This window comes from Podarcis melisellensis (assembly GCF_964234715.1).
Source record: "Podarcis melisellensis genome assembly, chromosome: 1".
Lineage (NCBI taxonomy): Eukaryota > Metazoa > Chordata > Lepidosauria > Squamata > Lacertidae > Podarcis > Podarcis melisellensis.
Window position 1 is genome coordinate 92,177,043 of NC_138528.1, and position 26,676 is coordinate 92,203,718.

The window sequence follows — 26,676 nt, forward strand, 5'->3', positions numbered from 1 at the left end:
TGTGGGCATCAACCAGCCAATACCGTGCTGCCAATACTAAATGAAGAAAGCTTCTTTTCTGAAACATACAGTGGCATTTCGACAAATCTTTAAACGTGCTGCCTGAATTTAAAAGTGTCCCCTGTTCACAACCTGGCTGCCAAGCTTTGTTATCAATGAACAGTTCTTCACCAGGTACAGCTGCAAGCCGCCACTAGAGGTAGTTTTATTATCTGTTTCCTGGTGAATGTTCTCGGTGGCACCACAGCACTGCCCCGACAAGTACATAGTCAAATGTGTATCTAAATTGCACGCACATCTAACTAACATCAATGCTGCTTCCTTGCAGAGGTGAAGAACTATGAGCTACCATTTGGATCAAAGGTCCGGGAGCAACCCTGCATGGAGGTTATGAGAGATGTTGTATTGCATGGTCGAGGGCGTCCAGAGATACCTGGCAATTGGCTGCTGCATCAGGCAAGTACAAAAAAAGGAAGGTAAAATTTATGGCTTTGCCACGAGACAACCTTCTTTTGCCTACTCCTCCTCTTGAACTGTTTCCATTCAAGCTTATAACTGAGAACTGGTGCCCTAGTTTGCTTTCTTCTTTCCTCCTCATCCGTTTTGGTTTCTTTTCTTTTTAGATCGTAAGCCTGAGGGCAGGGGCAGTCTTATTTGTTATTGATCTCATGTTATTTATCTCTGGAAGCCCTTCCTCTGAAGAGCAGGGCAAAAATGCTTTCAATAAATATTTCTGAGCAGCAGACCTAGAAGTGTGTGGCTACACAAACAACATTTGCAGAAAACTTGAAGCCCGCCCTCCCCTGCCCCCCCCAAAACACTGTCCCCCCACCAGGTTTCTGAGGCAAAATGGAGACTTTGGGGGAAATTGAAATTAACATACTTACCGTATTTTTCGCCCTATAGGACGCACTGGCCCATAGGACGCACCTCGTTTTTGGGGGGGGGGGGAGGAAATGAATTTAAAAAAATTATTCCCCCCCCCCCAGCCGTGGGGCTGGGGAAGCCCAAGACCCTTCCAGTCAATTTTTAGTTGCCCCAGCAAAGATGGCGCTGGCTCCGGCAGGACTTGCACATAAGCTAACTGGACAAATGAGGCAGGACACAACCTTCTGTTTCCCCTGCCTGGTCAGCTCTATTGGGCTAGTAAAGCAGATCATCTGCTTCATCTGTTTGACTGGCTTCCCATACTGGCTGCGGAGGAAGCGTCTTCACTAATCACCAATATGTGCCTGAAAGAAATCAATATTTATTGCAGCTTTCCCAGTAATCATCAATATATTTATGTGGGCAATAGTATCAAGCAGAGTTTATTTTTTGGGAGGTGAATGGAATACGGTGCCCCTTAAAGAGGGAAAAGGAAAGCATGCACAAGGTCAAAAATCATGTTACTGAGCCAGTAACGCACACTGATTAGTCTTCTTTTTACTTCAAAAGTGGGCAATAATTGCAGTGAAGCAGAAGGAAGAGCACGGAGGAAAGTATCAGAAATACAACGCATGTCCTTATTTCGATGCCCTGTTGGTTTCATTCCCCCTAGATTTGAGATCGCTAACTTCCCAGCTTCCTTCTTAATTTCAGGGAATGCATTTACTGTGTGACACCATCACAGAATGCTGGGACCATGATCCTGAAGCCAGACTCACAGCTCACTGCGTGGCAGAGCGGTTCAACCTGATGGTGCAGACGGATTGTGATGACATCCTTAACAACAACAACAGCAGCAGCAGTAGCCGTGGCAGCAGCCTTGGTGATGAGGCAAGCAAAATGGGTTGCCCAATAGATGAGAATCAAGGGAGTGACAGGAATATCCAATGACTGGAGGAAGAAATAAAAGCTGGACAGAAGCACCAATGGACATGCCACTCAGAAACCCCCCCCCCAAACCCCATTTAGTTCTCTGAATGAATAAAACGTATTTACAAGCCCTTTTAATTTACTAGGCAAAAAGGCAGTCATTGTATTATGTTCAGCACACAATATAAATCATTTTATACCTATTTTAAATGTATAACACAAAAAATTCTTTATTTTTAAAAAGATTCACAATTAATAGGCATTTTTTAAAAAACCCATCCAATGTTCATTCTTTATGAGGGGGTAAGGCAGAGTATGGACCCCAGCCTGTTATTAGATCACACAAGAAATTGCTAGAACCATTAGGTGTTAATCAGAGAAGAACTCCATTCGCTTGCTTTTTTGAAAAAATAAAATAATTTTTTCTATTAACACAGGCTTCCAAAGTTTTGAAAAATTTGTTACATCTCTCAGACTTTGAAGAAACCCAATATTGATACCATGTTTATTCCTAAAGTTAAGGTTTGACGCCTAACTCTTCCTAATTTCCACTATTGTCATCTCAGCCAAAACCCACATTTTGTCTAACCAGCTTATTTGGTCTTTAAGCTGTTCTTTCACTTCAATAGAACATCTATTAAATTAGAACGCCAAACGAACACAATGTGGGCTTCCGAGTAAGAGCCAGGGCTTTTCAGCATCCCACCCTTTCGACAGGAGTACCGCACGCCACCTGAAAAGCCACTTGTGAAAGTCACTGCTCTCTTTGGACAAGACAAGGCGTTGGCTACTGGATGAGGAAGATCTCTGCACAGGCATTGGGCTCTCTGGATTCTGGACTAAGATTGCAACTGTAAGCATACTGGGGAACTTAAGTTCTATTGAAACCAACAGGAGATACTTGAACTATATATATTTATGTTTCACAGTGAAAGACACTGGCTTGTGTGGAAACCTGGCATTCTGTAGCAACTACTGGCAGATTTCTATTTCTTTTGTTATTTTGAATGGGCTGCTTTCCACGAAAACTATACAGCAACTTCATGGAAGCATACAGCTTGCCTGCAATGCCAAAGCACCATCACATCTTATTCGCAAAAGCTGTGCAAGCTCTCTATGAAGAGAAATCTGGATGCTTCAGCAGTGGCATTTGGGTCATCTGCGTGTTTGAACAGACCAGAGCAGTGTGGGACAGGAGAGAGAGAGAGAGAGAGAGAGCAGAGATATTCTTAAAAGCCCACAAATTCTGAACTGGAAAATCCTATTCCACAATTTGAAGCTGAATATGCTGTCAGCACTGAGCACCACAATGATTTGAACACAGACAAAAAACAAACAGTTCCGTTTGGTAGCTTTATTTCCTTCCCTCCCCATTTTCTCACACATGGAATTGTACACTAGTTGCATTAAGATTTCAGTGCATTTCACAGCAAAAAAAAAAAAGTACAAGGGAATCTTAACACATGTGCATAACCCCCCCCCCCAAATTCCCCCAAACACTTTTCAGACTTTGTGGAAAATGAGGGTGATTACTTAACCACTCTCGGGTGCATTCGGATAACCTTTTCCCTTAATATGGAAGAAAAAACTAAACACACTTGACCAGCACACACAGAGTTTGAAGGTTTTCATGATGGCAGGGAGAGGCCCCACTGTTGACACAAACCAGAAGATGACAGATAATGGTATATACACTGATTGGAAGACTACATCAGAAGAAACAGAGTAAGGCACCACTCTTAGAAAAATTAAGGTAGCTTGTAGTAACAAGAATGAAAGCCATAAATCAGTACTATTCTTAATTGCCAGCAATTCTTAGACTTCAATAAAATATTGGTATCATAAAAAACAATGGACGTTTTTACCTGAACATGGTTTTCCGGTATCAGATTGCAACTGGTTTTGTATGTAGTCCCATAGCAAAAAAACAAGCCTTCTCAGGTGTTGTAGAAAAACCAAAGTGACGGTCTTTGTACTCAGCGGGCACACAAAGATGTCTGACTTGGAACTTACACAGAAGACTAATCAAATCACTTGCCTGGGCAACCTGTAACACTGACTCTGTCTCAGAGATGATCCATGGAGAACAGTGAGGGGGGGCAATGAACTGAAGTATATATATAGATATATTTTAAAAAGGACACATCAGTCAGGTCTGAGCTTCGGTCTCTTCAAAGAGACAGAACATCTTCAGGGTATTTACAGCAGTTTGGTAAGGAAGTGAAGCTGGCGGGAGGTTAAGGGAAATTCTAGAGCTCAAAATTGTTCTGAATTTTACTGCTCCCACCTTTCTCTCCACAACTCTTTCACATATAGGAAACACCCCATAGTTACAATTCTAATCTACTTTAGAATGTTGTGGGGTGTGTGTGTTGTTTTTTTTAAAAAAGGCGTGGTTTACGTGACTCCCTCATTCTTCCACAGCCATGCACACTTTGCCTCCGAAGAATAATTAAAAAAAGAAGTGTCAAGTCCTGATCCAGACAGTTCAATAACACTGATTCCAAGGTCAACATGAAGAGCTTCCTCTTCAAGGTTTTCAGCAGGAATAATAATTCAGAGCAGCAAAAGGTGTTTCTCTATATGGGCACTGAGTAGTTCAGAAACAGGTGGAAAATGGAGCACAGATTGGGAAGAACTGTTCAGCCAGTAATCCAGAAGCAATTCCACTTGGCCAGAACAGCATAGCAGCTCTGAATGCTACTGTTTCTAGAAGATTTTAGATATATATATAAAATATCTTAGGCAGCTTTTGCAGTAGGTGTGCTTAGAAAGAATACAATACACAGTTCAGATAAAATCTTCAGTGCCATATAAAATTTTTTTTGAAGTGGGGGGAGAAGACATATCTGGCAAGGTTCTCTCTCGCTATCTTTTGATTTTCTGCAACTTTAAAGTGCCCTAGTAGTTTATTCCATTATGCTTACTTAATTTTGTGCAATTGTATAAAAATCCCAAAGGACTGTTAGTGAGACACAGCATTTTGGAAGTTGTAGGGATTAGAATAAAAGAGAAGAATAATTTTGAAGAAATGTCATCTAGTTTGTGTCTGCTGGTTGATTTTCTACGGCAGGCATTCTTTTCCAAAGAGGGTTATAATAAACCCAGCCCTCTCCCTGCAATTCAAACAGAGAACAAGATTACTCAGTTCAAGAAAAAGTATCCATGTAAATTCAATGGCGAATGCTAATTGTCCTAGGAACTGAGTAGTGCACTACTGCCCAGAGACTGACCATAACCATAATATCTGAAACCACAATTTGATCCTTCTCACTATCCACAGTTTAAACAATCCACAGTTGCCTGAGTTTGGATACCTTCAGGAAACCCACAAACTTCAAATCAGAAGCTGAAGTTACAGGTACAAAACTGGAGAGTTGGAAGGGGACTATATATGCCTGAGGCTCACTATGACCCCCTTACCAGAAAACCAGAGCTTTCTAATACATCTAGGAAGACAGGTGACCATTGTTCTCACCCTGGCATCTGATTGGCTACTGTGAGAACAGGAAGTAGACGGGCTCTTTTTATGTTCTTATAGGAAGCTGCCTTACACTATGCCAGACTATTAATCCATCTAGCTCAATATTGCCCACATTGTGTGGCAGTGGCTCTGCAAGGTTTCAGATAAGAACATTCCCAGTCCTACTTGGAGAAGCCAAAGATTGAATTTAGGCCCTTCTGCATACAAGTCAGATGCTCCAACGCTGAACTACAGATGAACTGAGTCAGTGCATAGTCTGGCCCTTACAAGAGAAGAAAGCCTAATTTTGGACTGCCTCCCTAGGCGCTAGAGATTCTTCACCATAGCGGCTAATAGGAGATCTCTAGTTCATGTTAGGAGATCCCTAGTACAAATCTCAGCCACAGACTCAGGGAGTGGCTTCAGACAAGTCACAATATCTTATGCTTGCAAGATAAGGATAATAATGCTAACCTACAAGATAGGATTGTTACAAATGTGACTTATTAATATGAAGCCAAAACTACAGTTCAGTTCCAAAAAGAAGCATATACATTGAGCATGTAGAGAAACTGAAGTGAAGACATTAATCTATAAAATAAAGTGGCAAGAAAAATGTTCCAGCAGAGGCTATTTATATTCAACTATCTTCTGTATATATGTGAGCTTTTAAAAAAAAAATGCAAAGAACTAAGAAGAGAAATATTTTTTATATTTACAGAGGCAAGCAGTAGCCCCTATGATATGCTGGAAGGTTGGCATTTTAAATATTCAACTTGTGTTGAGGTACTTACATCTTTGACGAAGTACTTAGTTTGCCACAGTTCTCCTGTCTCAGCCCGGAGTCGTTCTTCATTTCTCTGCCGTTCCTCAAGTGCTTTCTTATGCTCTGTCGCCTTATCAATGTCCCCGTCCCTCAGAGACTCTGTCACATGTTGCCACAGCTTCCTGAATTAAAAAAGGTACAGCTGACTTCAAGCTCTCTTAGCAGGTCAGCGTGTTGTCAATACTTGCAGCACATGAGCAGAATTCACAGCTATAATCTTGGCTCCTCTCAGATTAAGAATAAGGTGAACTGAAAGGCAAGAAGGAACTGCCACCATATTCTGGAAGTGCTTTCTCTCCAGAAAAAATTATGAGGAATTTGCAGTGCAATATAGAATATAGCTGTTACCCAACTGAAGAATAAAAATGCATGGCAGCAGTGGAGAACCTCAGTGCAGCCACATTTAACGAAAGTGCCAAACCATTCTATGAAGAACCTCTAATTCTCTGGGCCATTTTTTGAGAGAGCCTCCTATGCTCATTTTGGTTTTCCTAACACATTTTTTTTAAAAAATAAAAAACCACTTTGGCTCCCACAAATATGAATGAAAAAGAAATGCAGGCATCTAAGTGTAGGGACGCAGGTGGCGCTGTGGGTTAAAGCCTCAGCGCCTAGGACTTGCCGATCGAAAGGTCGGCGGTTCGAATCCCTGCGGCGGGGTGCGCTCCCGCTGCTCGGTCCCAGCGCCTGCCAACCTAGCAGTTCGAAAGCACCTCCGGGTGCAAGTAGATAAATAGGGACCGCTTACCAGCGGGAAGGTAAACGGCGTTTCCGTGTGCGGCTCTGGCTCGCCAGAGCAGCGATGTCACGCTGGCCACGTGACCCGGAAGTGTCTCCGGACAGCGCTGGCCCCTGGCCTCTTAAGTGAGATGGGCGCACAACCCCAGAGTCTGTCAAGACTGGCCCGTACGGGCAGGGGTGCCTTTACCTTTACCTTTAAGTGTACCCAGTAAGTGTTAATTGCGAAAACAAAAAAGAACTTCTCTTACCTGGACTCAAATGCCCCTTGTTTCTCAATGGGTCGGACTCGTTTTCTTGTGACAGACAGCTTTGTCAAGTCCATGCATTTTGTCTCTCCATTGCTGTAGGTGAATTCAAGGATGCTATTCCATTCCCCTTGCACTCTACAGACAACAGTGTTGGTAGCGTTCTGTTTCACCTCACCGGTAACCCTAAAAAAACAGCATTCAAAAAGTAAAATGTGACAATAGCTGGATTAGCCCACGCTCTGTATTCATGTAGGGTTACAGCTCACATTGTGTTATTTATTTTTAGAAACAGAGGAATACATGCAAGTTCTAGTACGGCAAGATTTGAGTGCTCGTCATCATCTTTGCAAATGTGTTTTAAAAAGCTACATTTCTAATGTTTAACTGTGCAGCTTGTTCAAAACAGTTTTCAAACAAGAAACAAAATAGTAAACTTAGGAGCCCACTAATTATTTTTGCACTCATCTCTTGCATTTTACTTCTTTAAAAATCATTGTTTTCTGTTGATGGCAGCTCAAGAATTTCATGCCATGGAGGGTTGAGAGAGAAAGATCGAGATCAACTTTTAAATATGTGGCTTGCCAATTAATACTGAACAACAAAGTTTAATGGGAACTTCACCCAATTTGTGAAATCTAGCGTACCAAAAAAGGAGCATTTTGCTTACAATTCAATGCTAGATGAGTTTCTGGTGGTCTCCTCTAAGCTTTCTAAGATAGGAATGCATTAGACTGGATAAACCTTCCTCTGCATCAAGGGTGGCTACCCTGTAGCCCTCTGGCTGTTGCTGGACTCCAACTCCCATCAGTCCCAACCAGCATGGCCAATGGTCAGGCATAAGGGGAGCCGCAGTCCAACAACCTCTTGAAAGGCCATTGGTTGGCCACTGCTACCTTAACATGCTGATTACAGAGAAGTATTACAGATTTTGGATTACAGAGAAATATGCAGTTTTCCTAACATCCTGTTAAAAATACCAATACCGACCAATACTAAATATGAAATAGTGTCTAGATATTATATTCTATTTTAGGTTAAAACTCCCTGAAACCAAATGTTTCCCTAGCATTATTTTAAACCTAAGCAAATGCGAATTGTACTATGGAAGCCAACTTTTGCCTCAGCAATTCAGCTGTGCACAATACAGTTCCGCTCAATAAAAAGTATTTAATAGTAAAGTTCTCTGAAAAATCTATAGTAACATTATTTTCATTACAATATCAACTAGCAGCAGAGTCACTATGACAGCAGCATTTTCTCTCTTGTACTTATGACTACAAAAAGCTCATACAAACACTAATCCAAAGTCCCATTGGAAATTGAAATGACAGACAAGTGCTTTGATGTATTTGATTTATTTGAAATGATTATTGGCCATCTTTCAAGGCAAATGCTCTCCCAAGGCACTTGATATAGAAGCATAAAATTAGGAAGCACAATTTCAATAGCACAACACAATACATAAAATTCTGCTATTATTTCCCACTACTTCCCTGCCAGGGGCCAGAGTTCAATCAATCTTCTGCAAATATTTAACTAGTTAAATAAATCAAGGTGGTTTTAGATGCTGAAAATCTAGCTGAGATTCCTGCATTGCAGGGGGTTGGACTAGATGACCCTGAGGACCCCTTCCAACTCTACAGTTCTCTGAAGATCCTTTTCGAGTTACTGAGACTCTTTGACTTGAAAGGGACATTTCAACAAGCACCAAAAGCATTTCAGAAAAGGTTTAGCTTCCTTTTAAATGTCCTTCTCAAGTTTTCAGAACAAAGTGGTGAAGTGGCTTGCTTAGATCAGTAGCAGCAGCAGCAGCAGCATACATGGACTTCATTTTTACAACATCCAGCTCAAAAGAGGAAGATGAAAAGATGCCATTCCCATAAGAAACTTATCTGCAATTGATTCTGAACTACATTACACCAAACGCCTGCCAACCATAAATACTTACCGGTGAAGCTTGCCACCATAGAATGGTTTGGTATGGAAAGTAATACTTGCAGAGTATCCCGTTTTTGCACAATTAACACTGACTTTTCCTCCCAGTTCTACCCAAGGGACAGTCAGAATTGACCGAGCATATGCACAAGGCAGAGAAAACGTGTACTCCTCTCCATGGTCCAAGAGACTTAAAATACCTGCGAGACAAGAGAAATTCACATCAGCTCCACAATAACAGAAACAAATAATTCATACTCCCCATACTTATATTAGAGGATGAAGAGAACCAGGACATTTTTATCATTTAGTATTATCAATTATATATCACTTACTTAAGGTGACAACAGCCCTTTTCTTTTAACTCACAGAGGAGCTACTTGCACGAACAGTATAGGGTTGTATCCAAACAAGCTTGTTTGTTTATAAAAATATTTATATACTGCTATTTCATAAAGTTATCAAAGTGGTTTACAACAAAAGTACATAAAAGCATGCAGCAAAAACCATATTAGAAAGATTAAAATCAGTTGCTGTTCCGTTAGTGCAAGGACTTTTACCTGTGCAATATAACTTCTTCCCCCTGAGACGACACCCCCCCACCCCCCACGCCTGCAAATATGCTCTGGAGGGTTGGGAGATCCCTTGGAATAGATGGAAAGAAGTCCTATTGCATATGTGGAAATCCTTGCTCTAGCAGGACTTTGTTGTATATGTTAGGAAATTACGATCATTAATTGTAAAGACAGAAGATATACCTCCCGTTTTCCTGTGAGTGATAAAATTCATTGGGTTCATCTCCATTTGCATTTTCTACTTAAGAGGCCAACATAGTTTAGAACAGTAAAGCCTATGACCCCCCCCCCGCATCACAATTCCTCTACATTTCTGAGGCTTGCTGGTATCTATGTCTTACTGTGACTTGTCAAACAACCCTACATTACAAAAAATGTCTCCACTGTATAATGTTGAGCAACAGAGTAAGATTAGTTTTGGGTGCAGGATGGGCGGCATCACCTCTCACAAGGAACTAGAGCAAAGCGACAGTTTCAGAAAAAGGGGTCTGTGCGCCTGGAATTCTGTAGGCAATATCTGAAAATAACAGAAATGTGCAATGCAAAAGAACCAAAGAAGAAACTGGAATGCATACTAGGGCCGGGACATAGGCATCATAAAAGAAGACACAAAAGACATCATCTGGAGACAAACTTTTTTATCATTTTCACGTGCTACAAGATTTCCGAACTTGGTCCCAGCTGCTCCCAAAACAACTGAGGTCCACTATAAGTTCTGACAGGACTGGAGCCTGTCTTCTTCTCTGACCAAGAGACCAAAGAGAGGTTGCCCTTGGAAGGAGCACCTAATCCTGTAGTCTGTTGCATCAGCAGCTGTCTGGGTCAGAGGGCATAAAAGCTCAGCTGCCCTTGGGTGGTAGGCTTGGCACCAAAAGGGTGACACTAAAGGGGTTCATTCCTCATAAGGTGTCTGTGCTTCTTGCACAGGGTGAGAACCTGGACGGTGAATTGTATGACTGGAGAAAGTTGCCAGATTCTCCCAGGGCAAGAGCCTGCAATGTGAATATGAGGCAGGACTGGAGTGTGGCAGGGACCAGGTGGTTTGTACATGCTTTTAGTAAAGCTGTTCATAACCAGCTAGATACCTTCTGGGATAACTGATGGGTAGTAGTAAATTTTTATTATTGGGCTGTTATTTATATCATGGGCTTGTGAAGAGCTGAACATGGTTAGGGTGAGAAATGGTTATGGGAGACAAGTTATCACAGAGGTCGAGGGAGAGGCTATTTACACCTTGATTCTTGCTCCCACCTCTCCCATGGCTGGGTTCCTGGTGGTTCATCTGCTGTGGCCATCAGCCTGTCCATGGTGCATATGAGACCTGGGTGGGCAAGCTGGGAGTTGATCTGACTCAGCTCTGCCCACCTGACTACAGCATCAGCACAAGCTACAGAGATAGGGTGGCAATGAAGTGGATGTGGCCCATAGTACTTCCATCTACATCACCAGAAAAAACCCTGTCTTGGAGCTGGTTGTTAGGGCCTGTACCTATTGTTGGGCCAAGAAGACAGTCAACAAGGGTCACTGCTGGTTTGCCATCTACTCTGCTTCTCATCAGCTTATCTGACCAAGCTGATGGGCATGGTGATGGAGGAACCCAGAACAATAGTCCTGGATGATGTCAACATGCAATGATGATGTCAAAGGTGTTCCTTTTCAGGACTTCATGGCCTCCATGACAGTCATGGGGCTGTCCCAAGTTATCATTGACCCAACACACTGGCCAGGGCACACCCTCAATCTGGTCTTTGCTCCAGATGGAGGAAGGGGTTGACTGGAAGTAGCAGGGGGCTCATGGTCAAACCACTTTCTGGTGAAGTATGGTCTAGTGGCTTTGATCCACCGCTGCAGGGGTGGGGTACTGAATTGGATGGCCCACCCCCACCACTGGAGATTAATGGAATCCAATGGGTGCCTAAATGCCCTGGGCATTTAGAGCAGACAATCTGTTTGAAACTTAGTTGCACTGTTGAACAGTGAAGCACAATGAGCTCTTGACATGGCCATCCCTGAGCATCTCTGGCACCATGGAGCCCTGTCTTCACAGGTTAGATCAGTGTTTCCCAACCAGGCGCCATATGGCCCCTGGGGGCCCCCAGGATATTCCAGGGGGCCACAGGTAAAAACCTCACAAATGGGGGGCCACAGCACACAGCTGCCCCCTCTTGGCTCTCCATGGACAGGCCACAGGAAGGAAACAAGGTTGGAAGGGGGCCACGGTTGGAAAAAGACTGGAAAACACTTGGTTAGCTGACAAGTAAAGCACAAGTGGTGAAAGACACACTGTAAAACCGACCAAACATGAGGGAGCCTATTGCGGCAAGTGGCTAATTGCAGCGTTCTTCACTTACCTTCACCAACCATAGTCACTCCTATTGACATTCCTAGGAATTTACTTTTAGTCCAGACATGAGCATTGACACACATATTCCTTTCTACACATTCGGCATAAAACCCTGAGACTGGAGGGTGATGGGACACTTGTTCCGCTACAAATCTGACTGTGTGGTAGTCCGACTCTGCTTGTTCCTGTGACTCTTCTGAGACAGTCCCTTGCTCAGAGAGGGAATGGGACGAAGAGTTACTACTCGTGTCGGACGGTACTCGGCTCCTCCACGAGCAGTGAAACGTTTCCCCGATGATCGGGTTGTATGGCTTTTTCGCTATCGCCCCTTTGCGACCTTCATGAAAGGAAGTGAGGTAATATTCAACAAAGCGGATCATCCTCTCCTCGGGGCTGGTGCCGCTGGAAATCGCAATGAAGAGATCTGGGTGGGACATGAAGTCAGCATACATTTCCAGCAAAGAGCGTTTCTCTAATATAAATGTGGGGAGTACCACCTGAAAAGAAAGAAAGGCATGAAGCACACCTAAAGCTTCGAATTGCAAGTGATGGGATAAGGGTATAACGCTTTTCTAAGCAAAGAGCACAACCTTAACTAGCGCAAACAAGAGGAAGACATGTTACTTTGTGTATTCTTCAAACGCTATGAAATACTTCCTCCTTCTCCTCTTCTTTAGGTGTTCCAACACAGTGGAGGGTGGCTGTCTGAAGCTAAGGCATCACTTATACTTATCGGGGCTCCCTGAGTGTTCTAGAACCCTGATTTTCCAGGGCTCTGAAATGTACACCAAGCCTCCACAAGTGCAGGAAGCTTCCCATTTCAGTCCATGGTGGTCAATAGGAACGACAACCTGGGGTGAGATGGAGCTAGTACACACACACACACACACACACACACACACACACACACACACAGAGCAGATTCCTTATTACCCGAAAGAATTCCTAAATAAACAATTCTGAGAGCGCAGTTCAACTAGCTGATATAAATTCAGCTGGTAGGAATGTCTTCAGCGAGGGCTTTTTTGTGGGAAGGGGAGCAAAGGCTTAATTCCAAGTTAATTAAGTTGTCTGTGCAAATCCAGATGTGGCTGGGCCAACCTTCAGTTCCAGAAGCACTTCCCTCTCAATTTCAAGAAGATTAATGTTTCAGTCACTTACTCTTGTTAAGTCCATGCCAAGTTTGAGTTGAGACAGGAGATGCAAGATAACGCTACGCTGTTCTTCCACGGCTCCAAGGTCATCCTCTTTAAGTTCACATGTATCCTCTATCTCCTCATCTGGGTTTATTTCCTCTGGTTCCTAGTGTAAATTCCAAAAACAAATGACACTTCAAATAATTCACCAGCCCTAAATATCTGGGCTGTATAACTTAATCCCTCTTCCTCCCATGCACGACAGTTCAGTCATCCTCCCAAACCTCACAGATAATCACTCATGTCTCAAGCAACATCATATGTAGGAGTGATACTGAACAAGCCACTTAACAACAGTTAAGGCTGCAAGCTTCAATTAACAGTGCAATCCTGAGAATGATGAATCAGAAGAAAGACTTAGTCCCAATTAAACATCCTAACTAATTTCTCGGGCTGACTGAAGATAATATCACTGTTCATCCTCCACAGTCACACTAGCTCTCTTCTCCCTATGGAAGTTTTATTTTTTAAAAACCCAGAAATTTTATTTTTAGTTTCTCTACAAAACTAGCCCATATGTATGATTTCACTTCTAGGAATAAGAGACACAAGCTAGTTGACAGCACTCAGTTTAAACCAATGTCAGTGTATCTCTTCTGCAATATGGGTGGGATTTCAATATGCTCATTTTTTGTGTCTCTAGGGTGCTATTAAAATAGGAATTATTATACAATCTGGATTTCTACATTGATAAAAAAAAATAAAGATGGTTCAGCAATGAATAGTAGCCTTTGCTTACAAGTTCTTATGCTGTCCAGGAGCATTCTTTAATGATCTTAAACACCCACCTCAAACACACTCAGGGTTTTGGTAATATGTACATTTACTTTATCTGTTAATTAAAAGCTGGGTGTTTCATCAATTGCATTTTAACTTCAGCTGATAGACCTGCTTAACAGATAGGTATAATCATATTTTGCCTTTGATGGAACAATTTTTTTATATTTCTAGTCCTTGCTGTCAGTTTCCTGAAATGAACAGGACAAAATCACTGAGTGGGAAATTAAAAAACCCACTTTAATAACAATTAAATGTAAAAGAAAAATAAGAGGAGTAGCATATGTTATGTTTAATGCTAATGATGCTCGGTTTCTCCTATGTAGAATGATGACTTCAAGTATTACAGATGGAAAAAAGTGGGAACAGTAAAAGTTCTCTGACAGACTTGCCCTGAATATAAAATGTGCCAACACACAAAAAAAGAAATAAATGAAGTATAGCCTGCATGTATCCATGTATCACAGGATATGAAGTTTACTCTCCCAGAAGGAATTCCTGCTTGTCCTAAGTGGAATAGCCAACTACAAATTGGCTATAGAACAAGCATAGCAGAAGTATTTAGTAAGTTGACCTGGCCTGCCAGACTCAAAGGTCTATAAGCTCCAATGGCAGAGAGGGAATGATATATTCAGTATCATGTCTCACCTTGGAAGAGGCAGACTGAAGACAAAGACAGATAAGGCACACCAAGTATTTGTTTTTAATTAATTTTAATACTGTATTTTAAATTGCTGTATCCCACTCTGGAACCTTGTGGTGAAAGGCAGGTAACATTCTGAATAAACAAGGAGTCTTAACCACTTAACCACTATGGTATCTATCAAAATGAGCAAAGCCTTTTCAAACATACGGACCCAGGAGTGACCCTCCATATTCCACAAAATATTTGTCAGTGATATTAATAGAGACTGCTTATAGAATAGAGTAACTGTGAACGCTTATGGTTCCTATGTCCCATTTGAAGTGCCCTTCAAAGCTATACTGAGTAGACATCTTCCTTTAATAGTTCCTCGGAAAGGTGCAAAAATATTACCCCCCTCTTCCCTACTTTCACTACAGGCGCCAAAATGCATCAGTATTTTAGGCTGTGACAACGATTCTTCAACAGTAGGTCTGGGAATGTCAGTGGGTCCCACTGCACTTTCAAGTGGGCCTCACTGACACAGTCCACACTGTGTCTCCTCACTTGCCCGCCCTGCCCCTGCCATTTTGGTTGGACTGGTGCCAGTACCAGCAATTCCTTGCTGATAAAGATGGGCGGGAGTCAGAGTTGGGGTGGGGGAGGAAAGGGAGTTTTCCCTTCTCTGAGAGGAAGGGGCAAGAGGAATGGAAGGAAATTAGAGATGCAAAAGGCTAATACAGTGGTACCTGACGTTACAGACTCCGCTAACCCAGAAATAGTACCTCGGGTTAAGAACTTTGCTTCAGGATGAGAACAGAAATCGTGCTCCGGCGGCACGGCGGCAGCAGGAAGCCCCATTAGCTAAAGTGGTGCTTCAGGTTAAGAACAGTTTCAAGTTAAGAACAGACCTCCGGAACAAATTAAGTACTTAACCCGAGGTACCACTGTACTTAAAAATAAGTAGCAACTGGAAACGGAAAGAAAGGAGATGAGAGGAAAGCTGTTGCAGAAGAAAGAAGTGAACATAAAATGGTAAGGGAGGAGGAAAGGAAAAACTGGCAGCTTAGGTAGATAAGGCACAAGTGTTAAAGGAGAAGAAATAACAGGAGATGAATAAAGACTTTGAAATGGTGTGTGTGGGGGGGGGGGAGAGTATAATATAAAAAACTTCTCCATCTAGAGCCTCTGAATCAGCAAATTCTACCTAAAACGGGCAGGCTGAGTCATATCATCTCAGGGCCAGTATCTGTACAGCGGAACTTCTTGCCACAAGGAAATCGCTCTGCCAGGGAATTTAGAGATTTCTGAAGTGGAATTAGATATCAATGAAGAGCGATGCCAGTAACTGCCAGCTGATTATGTCTGTCTCCGTCTCTACCTGCCACCATTTTGTAATTGTTTCTGCCCCTGAGACCCAACAGTTTTGTAAGTGGTAGCCTTCAGTCCTCTCATGTGGGCCCTGGGGGTAGAAAGTTTGAGAGCTGCTGGGATACCTGAATTAATTTTTCTGGGATGGAACTATGGTGGATATTCAACCCAGTGTGGGCAGAAAAGTAGCTGAGAGAACAGCCACGTTCACACTACTATTGTGGAAACTCAAAAGCTTTGCAACAGGCCTTGCTCATTCCAGCAACTGGGAGAGAATACTAAGGAACAGGGGATACAGGAGCAGAGGTTGGGGGGCAGCAAGAACAGCATAGGAAGTGGGCTATGAAACTGACTCTTGCCTATGGCTGATGAGGGAAATGTGATTTCATTTTAAATCATCTAGTTGCATCTTACTAAATGAGTTTATTTCTTTGCTTGTATTTGTATTTACCGTATTTTTCGCTCTATAAGACGCACCAGACCATAAGACACACCTAGTTTTTGGAGGAGGAAAACAGGGGAAAAAATATTCTGAATCTCAGAAGGCAGAACAACAAGAGGGATTGCTGTGCAGTGAAAGCAGTGATCTCTCTTGCTGTTCTGGCTTCTGGGATAGCTGCACAGCCTGCATTCGCTCCATAAGACGCACACACATTTCCCCTTACTTTTTAGGAGGGAAAAAGTGAGTCTTATAGAGCAAAAAATACGGTACTTGTATTCCTCTCCCAGCCTTGCAGTTCCCTGCTCACGGCATACTGCACTCTGAATTCTATTCAGTTACATACACTCATCATTTAGGAATGCTTGGGTGTGTGGAGATTTCTGCCTCAGTGAAGAATGGGTTGGGCACCAGGTCTTTTCAGGTACAATTCAGTAACTCCTCTAAGTAACACCATCAAGTGCTGCAAGCAACAGGGTGTGTAGTGGGAATTTGCCATCTCCTAGAGCAAAGTATGGTGGTAACCAGGGAGAAGTAAAGAAAAGCTGTAAACAGCAGTCATCAGAACAGGAGCAGCAGCCATGACGGGGCAGGCAGAGAAAGGGAGCCTGTTTTCTTGCATTGTCTCTCCAGGGTGCGAACAGCTGCTGAACTGTCAGTAAGTATACTGGCATCACATTCTTCCAGTAAGGGTATTCCACTTCTGTAACTCAGTTTCTTGTTTGGAAGCAACCATGATTCAAATCCTAGCTTTGGCTTCCAACTCATTAAAAAAACTTAAACACACAAACACTTTAAGTAAAGTTTAAATCAAATGGGCAATCACTAAATTTCTTCATTTTTTAATATGGGAAATGAAGAAATGACAGCATCCATTCACTACAACTTTGATTCGTGTCAAGGGTCATGGTTTGCTTTCTGAAATATGGTCGTATTACAATTTTTTTTATAGCTTTCATTATATCCATTCAATTTAAGATATTTTAAGATCAGATATGTAGTTTTACAATGAGATCTTATAGCTTGTTGCTCCATTACTATTCTAATCTGCTGTTAATTTTTACGAAAATAGATTAAGTGACAAAAAATATATATTAAAAACATCCAATTGAATTCTCACTTTATCTTGACTGATCTGGGCACATATACCTGGAAAGGTTTTCACCGTTTAATCTGCTTATGGCTTTGTAACTATATTTAACTGCATGGGATTTATTATAATTTACTTAATTATTCCTTTCATCAATGCTCGCTTTTCCATATTTCCTCCTGTTAATGACAGAAGGGAAAAAGCTACAACTTAAAAAGTGATACCTGTATTGATACTGTGTTACTTTTTCCTGTTTACACTCACAGAAACTGTTAACACTCTGATTTTTTTCAATGATGCCTACTCAAAATAGTAGTATATTAAAAGCCTGAGCCGTCCCCATTTCTCAAGTAAAGGAGGAAAAAACCAAAAACAAGGCACACAACAGGGGCTTACCCTGGTCAGCTGACTGGAACCTGAAATGGACTGCTCCTCTCTGATCGATGATGGCTTGTTTTGATCTGCTGGGAAATTCTGATCTGCTCCATTTTTGAAGTGGTTTGGCAGGGAGATCTTTGGTTCCAACCAGCTGATAGTTGTCCCTGAAGCAAACGAGAGTTTACGCTGAAACTTGCTCATATTCTAGAAGCGTATTTTGTTTTTCAAAAAGGAACTGTCATTAAGCAGCTTTACTCCCCCCTCCCCCCAAAATGACTAAAAAGCAACTGAACTTGCTCAAGCAGCTACAAAAAAACAAAGATGGGTGCAGGAGAACACCACCTCCTCGGGTCATTAGAATGATGCCTGTGATTGGGCCATGATGAAACACACAACTTGCTCCGGCAGAGGAGGAGATGGGGTTACGAAAGGTGTAATCAGACACCAGTTAAAGAACCCAATAAGACTGGGTTGTTACGTAATCCCTTTGGACAGGTTGCAGCATCGACATTCTAGCAACACCATTAGGGGAAAACAATTGCAAACTGCAATTTATTTCTAGGAAGTAAAGCTAAAACTAAAGAACACACGTTTTGCCAGAGGTCTTGTTGGGGCATTGACGGAGTGAGGGGGAATACTTGGTTCTGCACAGTTGAATAAATCTCTGTTGAATAAATAATAGTTGCTTGAAAATAAAAGCTGCATCATTTGGAAAACTGTCACCCGTTCGTTTAATGATTCTGGTGTCTCCAATTACCCCCCAGCTAGTCTATCGGAATGGATACAATTCCTCATCAATAATGAAAATGTTCCATTCTGTTCTCAAAGGCTAGTGTGTGTAGACTCTAATAATGCCCTATTAAAAGAAACACATACACAAACTTGAATAAAAGAACAGTCAATCTGGGACATAAACATTACTGGTAACTTGGCATCTTCTGCCGATCACAGTGCTGGATTCTGAGCTGAGCTGTTACACCATACAAGGACCCTGGGGAAGTTCAGCAGCAGCAGCAGCTATCTAGGTTGACTGAACATTCCCCTTCGGGTATGATCTGAAGGCACATGAGGCCACCACCATTTGGAAACTAAGCAGGTCTGGCTGGTGCCTGGATGTCGACCATTTAGGAACGCCATGTACACCATTGTGAATTCCATGAAAGGAGTGATGTAAACTCATGATAGGCAAATGCTAAAGTGCAAGCAGCAAAGTGGGAACGTAAGATCTCCAAAGTACTGAAGGCATTTAAATGTGTTTCCTATTTTGCACAGAAGAGAAATATCAAATCAAGGCTTTATTAAAAGAAGAAGACAGAGCAAATATAACTCACCAGTAGGTAAGGACCCTTTTTGTTGCGATGCATGCTGCAGCTGAAGAATGTGGAAACAATCGTTTAAGCAATTCATTGTGGCCATAGAGGTTGCCTTGAGCATCAGCAGGTCTTGGTCCAAGGAAGAAAGATGGCCAGAGGAAGGAAGACATTCTATGTTCCTTATCAAGTCTCTCTGCTGTCCCTCAGCTTGCGACATCATCTAGCAAGCAAGCAATGCACAAAAGGCTGAGGTTTGGGTCATCTGAAACATCAGCTGAACTCTCATTTACCTAAAACTCCTTGTTATTCAAATTCAGTGTGCCAACGTAAATTACAAAAAGAGCACTCAGGCTTCATCCAATCCCCTGAACTCTTCAAACATCCACACTATATAGATTGTTAAATGAAGCTACTTCTTACTTCAGTGGAGGCAGTGGAACAATGTCCTTCACCATCCCAAGAGCTAACGGCTAGTTATGGGGGCACAGGACAGGTCACACGTAGCCTGCCTTCCAGCAAAAAGGAACAGCCAAGGGCTCAGCAAAAACATCTGGGGTGGGTGTGTCTGCCTCCATTGCCTCCCAGGTCTCTGCCTAATTATAGGACCTGCCTTGCGTTGCAGAAATGGCTTGAGACCTCAGGTGGTTCTTTAGTCAAATTACCTTGGGAAATAACTCTATCTAAACTCACCTAGCCAGTTTTTTTGGCTAACCTACTCATTCAAACCAGCAAGAACATATTGCACCAGACTAAATAAGCAAACACACACACACATAAAAATGTATTTTTAAAAGCACCATATGATGGCGCCAATCCATTCCTTTAGAACCATAATCATATATATGATGACATTCCACTCCTTTGTTAACACCTATGGCAGCAAATTGTTAGTTATTTAATTTATTACTATTGCATTTTTATTGCCAGGGAGAGGCGATTGTGGGCCTTTTTGCCTCGCATTCCAAAATAACACAACCTTGGTTGGGCCAGTGGGTTGGGGTGGAGGAAGGTGGAGAAGACAGCTGTTTACTGTGAAATGTCATGGGCTGAACCTGAATGGAAGAAACATTCGTGCTAATAATCTACCACACAAAAGTATCAGCCCTATATTAAAAAGAAGCACTATTCTTTTCCCAACTCAAAACAAGTTTTATCTTTTGCGGATGCTTCAGATGGGATGGAAACCAGGTAAGATACCACATATCTCCAGAGTCCTGCACCCTCCCTCTTGTCTTAACCTCCCACCCTCCGCTCTCTGAATGAAATACTTCAGCATTGGTTTTAACCACAGTCAAAGATTAACCACAATTCTTCACCCTCTTGAAGCCTCAAACCTGTCCAGTTCTCTGTCCTGCTTGTTCTTAATGCTCTTTTTAGACAGAGGAAAGCCAGAAATGTGGTATGGTTAACACTGCCGGAGCAAAGCCAAGCACCAACCTAGAAGTTAAGACACAGTAGCAGAAATAGCTCGAACTAGGTTCACCCTGACTTTCATCATAGTTGGTGCTCAGTAGGAATGAGGAGTTACCATATCCTCACCCCTCGAAACCCAAGGGTAAAAGGATGTCAATGGATCCTAAACTCCAGTGTTTTCGACTTTGTTTTGAGCAGATGATGAGCAGGCAGCACAGGACGTCTTGTTCATGATCACTTGACAGAGTACTGAGAGCACAACTGGGTCACTCTACTTTTTGGCTATGTGATCTATTATGCATGGCGATCTCAACCTTCTGTAGCCAGCAGTGAGAGCAGATTACATAGATAATTCACTGCACAGTTTATTCAAACGAATTTAAGGGAGGCTACGAGAGGGAGACTGATGGAATTTCATCACCATCCAGTGCTACATTCCAGCCCTAAGACTTATTACAGGAGTGATGATGGAACTAGTCATGTGTTTCCTGCTCAGTTTCCTAATTTAAAGAATCATGGTCCAAGTGTCTGAGCTTGCTCTTCAAGAAAGAGCCAATCCCAAGTTCAGAGAGTAAGGTATCTCCCCACCCCTGTTAGGTCAAGATAACACCTGTAACCTCTTAGTTCCATGTGTAAGATTTTCTTTTTCATCATGAAAGGATTATTTATTTATTTATTAAATTTCTACCTTGCCTTTCCATACAAAATACTCAAGGAAGCCAGCAATAAAATAAATAAGAATAAGTCGCAACTATCACCCTCGGGTACCCAGATAAAGAAGTATAGAGAATGGAAATAGCAGTTTATCAATTACTAGTTTTGTACTAACAACCCATGATTAAGGCAGCGAAGAATGAGAGCACATGTTGAGCTCAATGCTCACTGCCAACCTCAACCTGAGTAGATTAAGGGGAAAAGAACCAGAATAAGTCATTGACGCTGCAATGTGTAAATTACTATTATCATAAATTCAATTATTGTGCTGAATTTCAGATAGTACAGGGACTATTTGCTTCCCAAAGCAAGCTCTTCTTAACCAAGAAACTGGTAAAAAAAAGTTAAGATTATACTAACCTCTCGTACATCGATTAAATGATCTGGCTGCAAAATGGGAATTCTCCTCCCAGCTGGCAGCTTGTGATGCCCAACATTAAAAAAGGAAGCTGCATTTTGGCTGGGTCTTCTTTGCACACCAGGGGAGCCACTCCCTTGAGATGCGAGAGAGAAGCTGCGAGATTTCAGAGGAGGATTGTTCTGGTGAACAAACATACATATTAGGAAATACTTGAAAACTAATCTTTAAGTCTCCACCTTTTTTTACTTATATACATATTAAGTACATAGATATACTATTAGAATATGCACTCAGTGATTTAGAAAACCCTGAGGACTGGCTAAATCATCAACATATATTCAGGCCTTGACCAATGCTAAATATTCTTCAGAATGCAGAACTAGCACCCATGGGGCTGCTGCTCCATCTCCCCCACCATAAAAGAAAACAGACATCTTCTCTGTTGTGCAGTACGCACTGTACACCTACCGTATTTTTCGCTCCACAAGGCGCACTTTTTTCCTCTTAAAAACTAAGGGGAAATGTCTGTGCGTCTTATGGAGCGAATGTGTGGTCCCTGGGGCTGGGGGGGGGGACTCGGGCTTCCCCAGCCCCGCAAGCTCCAGGAGCAGCGGCAAGGCTGTGCGCAACCTTGCCACCGCTCCCTGACCTGTTTTGGGGGCTGGGGTCAGGGTAAGCTCGGGCTTCCCCCGCCCCAGCCCCGCAGCTAAAAAGGAAGCTAAGACAGCCAGCGGGATCCATCCCGGTCACTGTCTTGGCTTCTTTGCTCTTTGGGGCTGGGGGGGGGGACCCGGGCTTCCCCAGGCAGCCCCAGCAGCTCTGGGAGAAGCGGACATAAGATTTTTTTTCTTGATTCCCCCCCCTAAAAACTAGGTGCGCCTTATGAGCGAAAAATACGGTAATTTACATCTACAAGAAAAAACAGATTCGCAGTCTAATCCCATGCATGCTTCCTCAGAAGTCCATCCCACTGGGTTCAACAACGATTACTCCTAAGTGAAAGGGCTGCAGTTTCAGTTTTAAGGACTGCATTGCCATTACAATTTAAGGAAACAGACTTCAGATCTCCCAAGTGCAGAAGAGACAGTGGTCCACGGAAAAAGCCAAACCTGGTTGGAAAGTTGTAGAATTTCCTTCTCTGGGCGTTTAGCTAACTACCTGTCAGATTATTTAGGTTTTACTGAACAGTGCCATAAGAAGCTACGGAAAAGTTACTTCGGTGGCAATCAGAGGAGGTCCCCGCTATTCAACTATTACAACAAATACACACTTAAGTTTGCAGCATCACTTTTCAAATAAAACGTCATTAAAACCTAATTCGTCTTGGCATTGCTGCCATCTTTCTATGGTAGGCTCACGCTTCTTCAGCAATTGTAATTATGACCCTTTAAGCTACATAATTGATGGGCAGTTTAAATAACTGCTGCATAACTTAAAGTATACGTTACAGACAGTACCTTTCCAATGGCTTCAGTGTGGTGCTGTGTGCATATCTGAAGCCTGCTGACCCAATGCTGCCGTTCTTTGGCATCAGTAGCTGGATTTAAAAAAAAAAAATCATCAGAAGGAAAAGGAAGTTCAGAGGCAAACAAGGCAAACAAGAATATAATTATTTATTTCAAGTTAAGTTTTGTTTAGGGAACGTCACTTCCAGCAATGCAGAAGGAGAGGGTGTGCAAAATGTGGCATAGATACAACCTGTGGCACCTCTTTCTTTGGGTTACTGGGTCTTATCCTGGGCATATCATAACTCTAACCTCCCACTGCAATGGTTCTGTGATCGATGTAGCATTGGTTGTCCACAGTACACTTTTAGGTGATGCCAGGGCCACAGCAAAAGTAGAGGAAAATGTTTTCTACAGCAAACAATGGCAAATGTTGAACTAAAACAACTCCTCCTGCACTCTGAGGAAGCTATACTGAAAAAGGAGGGTGCACATGTCAAAAGGAGCGCTAAGCCCTGGTGGGCCACCCCCTTATCCGCTTGTGACTGACGGACAGTCAATCAGGATTTTTCTTCTTCATTTCTCACTTCCCTCTGTGATCCCTGGCCTCTTGTTGTGGCCCCCATTTATGCATTTTTCACCTGGGGCCCCCTTAGAATATCCTGGTGGCCCCCGGTTGGGAAACACTGTTCTAACACACCCACACCTTTTCACAATCCACTGATTGGGCTGGGACAAATATGGGAATCAGATAAGTGCAACTGTAAGATATACTAAGTGTTGCAAGTATTCACTATGAGTCAGAAGAAGCATTCCAATCTGGACTACAACAGAAAACTCCTCTTCAATGAAATGTGGCATTTGTCTGAACGCCTGTGTAAAAGGGTGAAGACCTATCAGCCCTCATTCTTCAGCAGTCACATTTTGCAACTATGTATTTTAGTAAAAATTTACAGCACATTGATTGGTTACATCTCTTGTTTTGACTAAAAGCACCACTCTCCCCAAACGATGCACATAGAAAAAATGTGACTGTTTTTATGCCAACTATTGAAGTGGAATGGTTAACATGATTTCAATTGTTTAAAATATATATTTAAAAAAAAACTTGAATGAATCTCAAGAACACATGGTAATTACAATGTATAGTTTTGTATATACCTATAATATGCCTATAAATATTTTACCACATGGAGACGTTATATTCACCAACATTTGTGTTATAGTCATTATTCTTAAATTAGAGGATTTCACTTATCTTTAGTATTTCTCTTGTCTACTGTGCATTTTTTATGTAAAAAGAAAGTGCTTTATACCTCTAGCAGTTTAATTTGTAAAAAATATATTGTTCAAATTCAGACATAGTAATTTTTCAGAATGCACAAAACAGCAAGCAGACACTGACTTGGAGAAGACAGCTATCGAAATACAAGCAAAGAAGAGGCAAGGCTTCCTCCTAGTGGGGAAGTCCTAGAACTACGGAGTCTTACCTCGCAGCTTATATTGTTCTCCACTAGCTGCATTCACTGTGAATGTATGAGAATCTTCATCACTAGGAGAGATCACAGCTCCAGCCAGCTGTAATGTACCCCTGGGCTTCTGGTTTCTCAGCTGTTCATTCACAAAATACTCCAGGAGACCAGCTTCATTGTTCAAGACAAAATACCTGTAAGTTTTGAGGGAAATAAACCATGTAAGAGTAAAGCAAGACTAAAGGTTAAACAAATTACTCTTTACGCAGATGGCCATATTTAGGTATTTTGGGATTACAGAAAACTGGGTTGTGTCAGTGAAGTGATTAGTTTTGGAATGCCCATCAACTGACTGATCAAATATTCCATGAAGCCAAGGGCAGTCATTGTCTGCCTTGAAGACCAGTCCGCCAGCTATAACCAGTTTCTTCCTGTTAGTTCAATAAATTGACTCCCCACTCAGTGAATAAGCTGCCTCTGGGTCCACAGTCATGCTAAATGTACAGGCTGAGGGACAGGACCTGAGGGATTAGGTCACCAAAGTTTATCAGAATACTCTCTCGTCACCAGAAAACCTCTTGAACTTGGAACTGGCTTAGAGGGTCTGCATCTGGTGCTGGGCCATAAAAACAAACTAGGCATACCACTGCTGTGCCATCCCCCCCTTTGCTGCTCAGTAACCTCAGCGACTGAACTGGCTGAAGTGGTCTCTGGTAAGATTTTGGAAGAACAAGGACAATTATTCTAGGCAATTTCTATTTTCATGTGGGGTCTACTGTCAGTCCAGCTTGGCACAACAGACTGTTGGCAAACCGCACAGACCAGAGCATACCCTGAATGTGGTTTTTGCTCTGAACAATGGGAGGAGCAGTCTGAAAGGAGGGGATTCCACAATACCCCTATGTCACGGACAGACTACTTACTGGGAAAGTGCGGACTTCTGGTGCCAGTGTCTCCCTACAGGGATGGAGGACCAAGAGGGATAGCCAAGCCCTGAGATTTATGGAATCCAAGGGATTCCTGAATGATATCTGGAGGATTTCCCACAGGTGATCCTGTTGAAGATTTCATCACATTGAGAAAAATTGAGGTAACACACAATTGACCCTGAGTGTCCTCTCAGGTGCTGCAGAGTCCAGGCAGCCCCATGGTACTCTAAGGAGCATAGAAGATGAAGCAGGGTGGATAATGACTAGAATTCAAATGGCACATGTCTCATCCTGAAGCTGATCAAACACTAGTTAGAGTGCACAACCATGCTGACTATGCAGTAGTGCAGATGGCAAAACTTTATCAGATGCACTGCACCTTCCAGTAAATGTCCAACTGCGTTTTCTAATGTGGCTTGAAGTTTGATCACAACTGCTGTTGTGGGTGGACCCATAGTGTCCTTGGAAGCCCTTTGTGACCATTTTGCTTTGTACTTTTGAGGACAAACTCACTTGATGCCCGAAGGACACCTCTGTTGAGTTGTCCGTTGCCATGTCTAACCAGCTGCTGCAGCCTGACAGGGTGCATGCAGCAATGCTCTCTTAACCCCTGCTCTTCTTGGCTAATAAAAACTAGCAGAAAGGGTGTGACTGGGTGGGTTCAGAATGTAGCTAAAACATTTCTGCATTGGGGAGGGTCCCTGCTGTCCTCAAGGCAGCAGAGGTGTAGCCACTCCTCAAGCAGCCTACCCTGGACCTTTGATATAGGGCAACTTCCTTTCTAGAGGAGGAAAGTCATGGTGGAATCATGGTGGAGCAACTGCAGGCATGCCTAGAGGATACCGATTTTCTAGACCCTTCCCCGTCTAGGTTCAGGCCTGGTTATGGGATGAATCACCCTTGGGTCATTCAAAGGATTACCTTTATTAAGAGCAGGACACAGAAAGTATGACCATTCTCCTTCTTCTATGGTTTTTGATAGTACTGACAATGGCATCCTCTTGGACTACTCTACAAAATTAGTACAGGAGGGACTGCACTGCATTATCTCCAATACTCATCTGCAGGGTCCAGAGAGCAGGTTTATGACCCTCTGCCCAATATTTTTATTTAGCCAGAAAGGAACTTTTAAGAATGCCACATGATGTTTGCCTAGCTTCCAAAAGATAGAAGTCCTTTAGACTGTCTGGGCATAGGTTGTGGAACTCCTTCCCTATTACTATTAAG

General features: G+C 42.5%; 2 protein-coding genes across 4 annotated transcripts in view; one reads left to right on the forward strand and one right to left on the reverse strand.

The window, feature by feature from the left end:
• Positions 1-1,873, forward strand: part of LOC309377768 (TGF-beta receptor type-2-like) — a 33,845-nt gene extending 31,972 nt beyond the window's left edge. Inside the window, exons 6-7 of the mRNA XM_081925501.1 lie at positions 329-456; positions 1,582-1,873. Of these exons, the coding sequence (XP_081781627.1) occupies positions 329-456; positions 1,582-1,818 (365 nt within the window). The 3' untranslated portion in view covers positions 1,819-1,873. The remainder of the gene's footprint in view (positions 1-328; positions 457-1,581) is intronic.
• Positions 1,874-3,136: 1,263 nt separating this feature from the next.
• Positions 3,137-26,676, reverse strand: part of OSBPL11 (oxysterol binding protein like 11) — a 45,638-nt gene continuing 22,098 nt past the window's right edge. For all 3 annotated transcript variants that reach the window (XM_081925018.1, XM_081925019.1, XM_081925020.1), the window contains exons 3-13: positions 24,539-24,714; positions 23,061-23,140; positions 21,603-21,782; positions 19,134-19,335; positions 17,821-17,966; positions 13,091-13,231; positions 11,937-12,426; positions 9,024-9,210; positions 7,076-7,258; positions 6,055-6,208; positions 3,137-4,913 (exon numbers count right to left, since the gene is read on the reverse strand). In XM_081925018.1, coding sequence (XP_081781144.1) covers positions 4,836-4,913; positions 6,055-6,208; positions 7,076-7,258; positions 9,024-9,210; positions 11,937-12,426; positions 13,091-13,231; positions 17,821-17,966; positions 19,134-19,335; positions 21,603-21,782; positions 23,061-23,140; positions 24,539-24,714 — 2,017 coding nt within the window. In that variant the 3' untranslated portion in view covers positions 3,137-4,835. The remainder of the gene's footprint in view (positions 4,914-6,054; positions 6,209-7,075; positions 7,259-9,023; positions 9,211-11,936; positions 12,427-13,090; positions 13,232-17,820; positions 17,967-19,133; positions 19,336-21,602; positions 21,783-23,060; positions 23,141-24,538; positions 24,715-26,676) is intronic.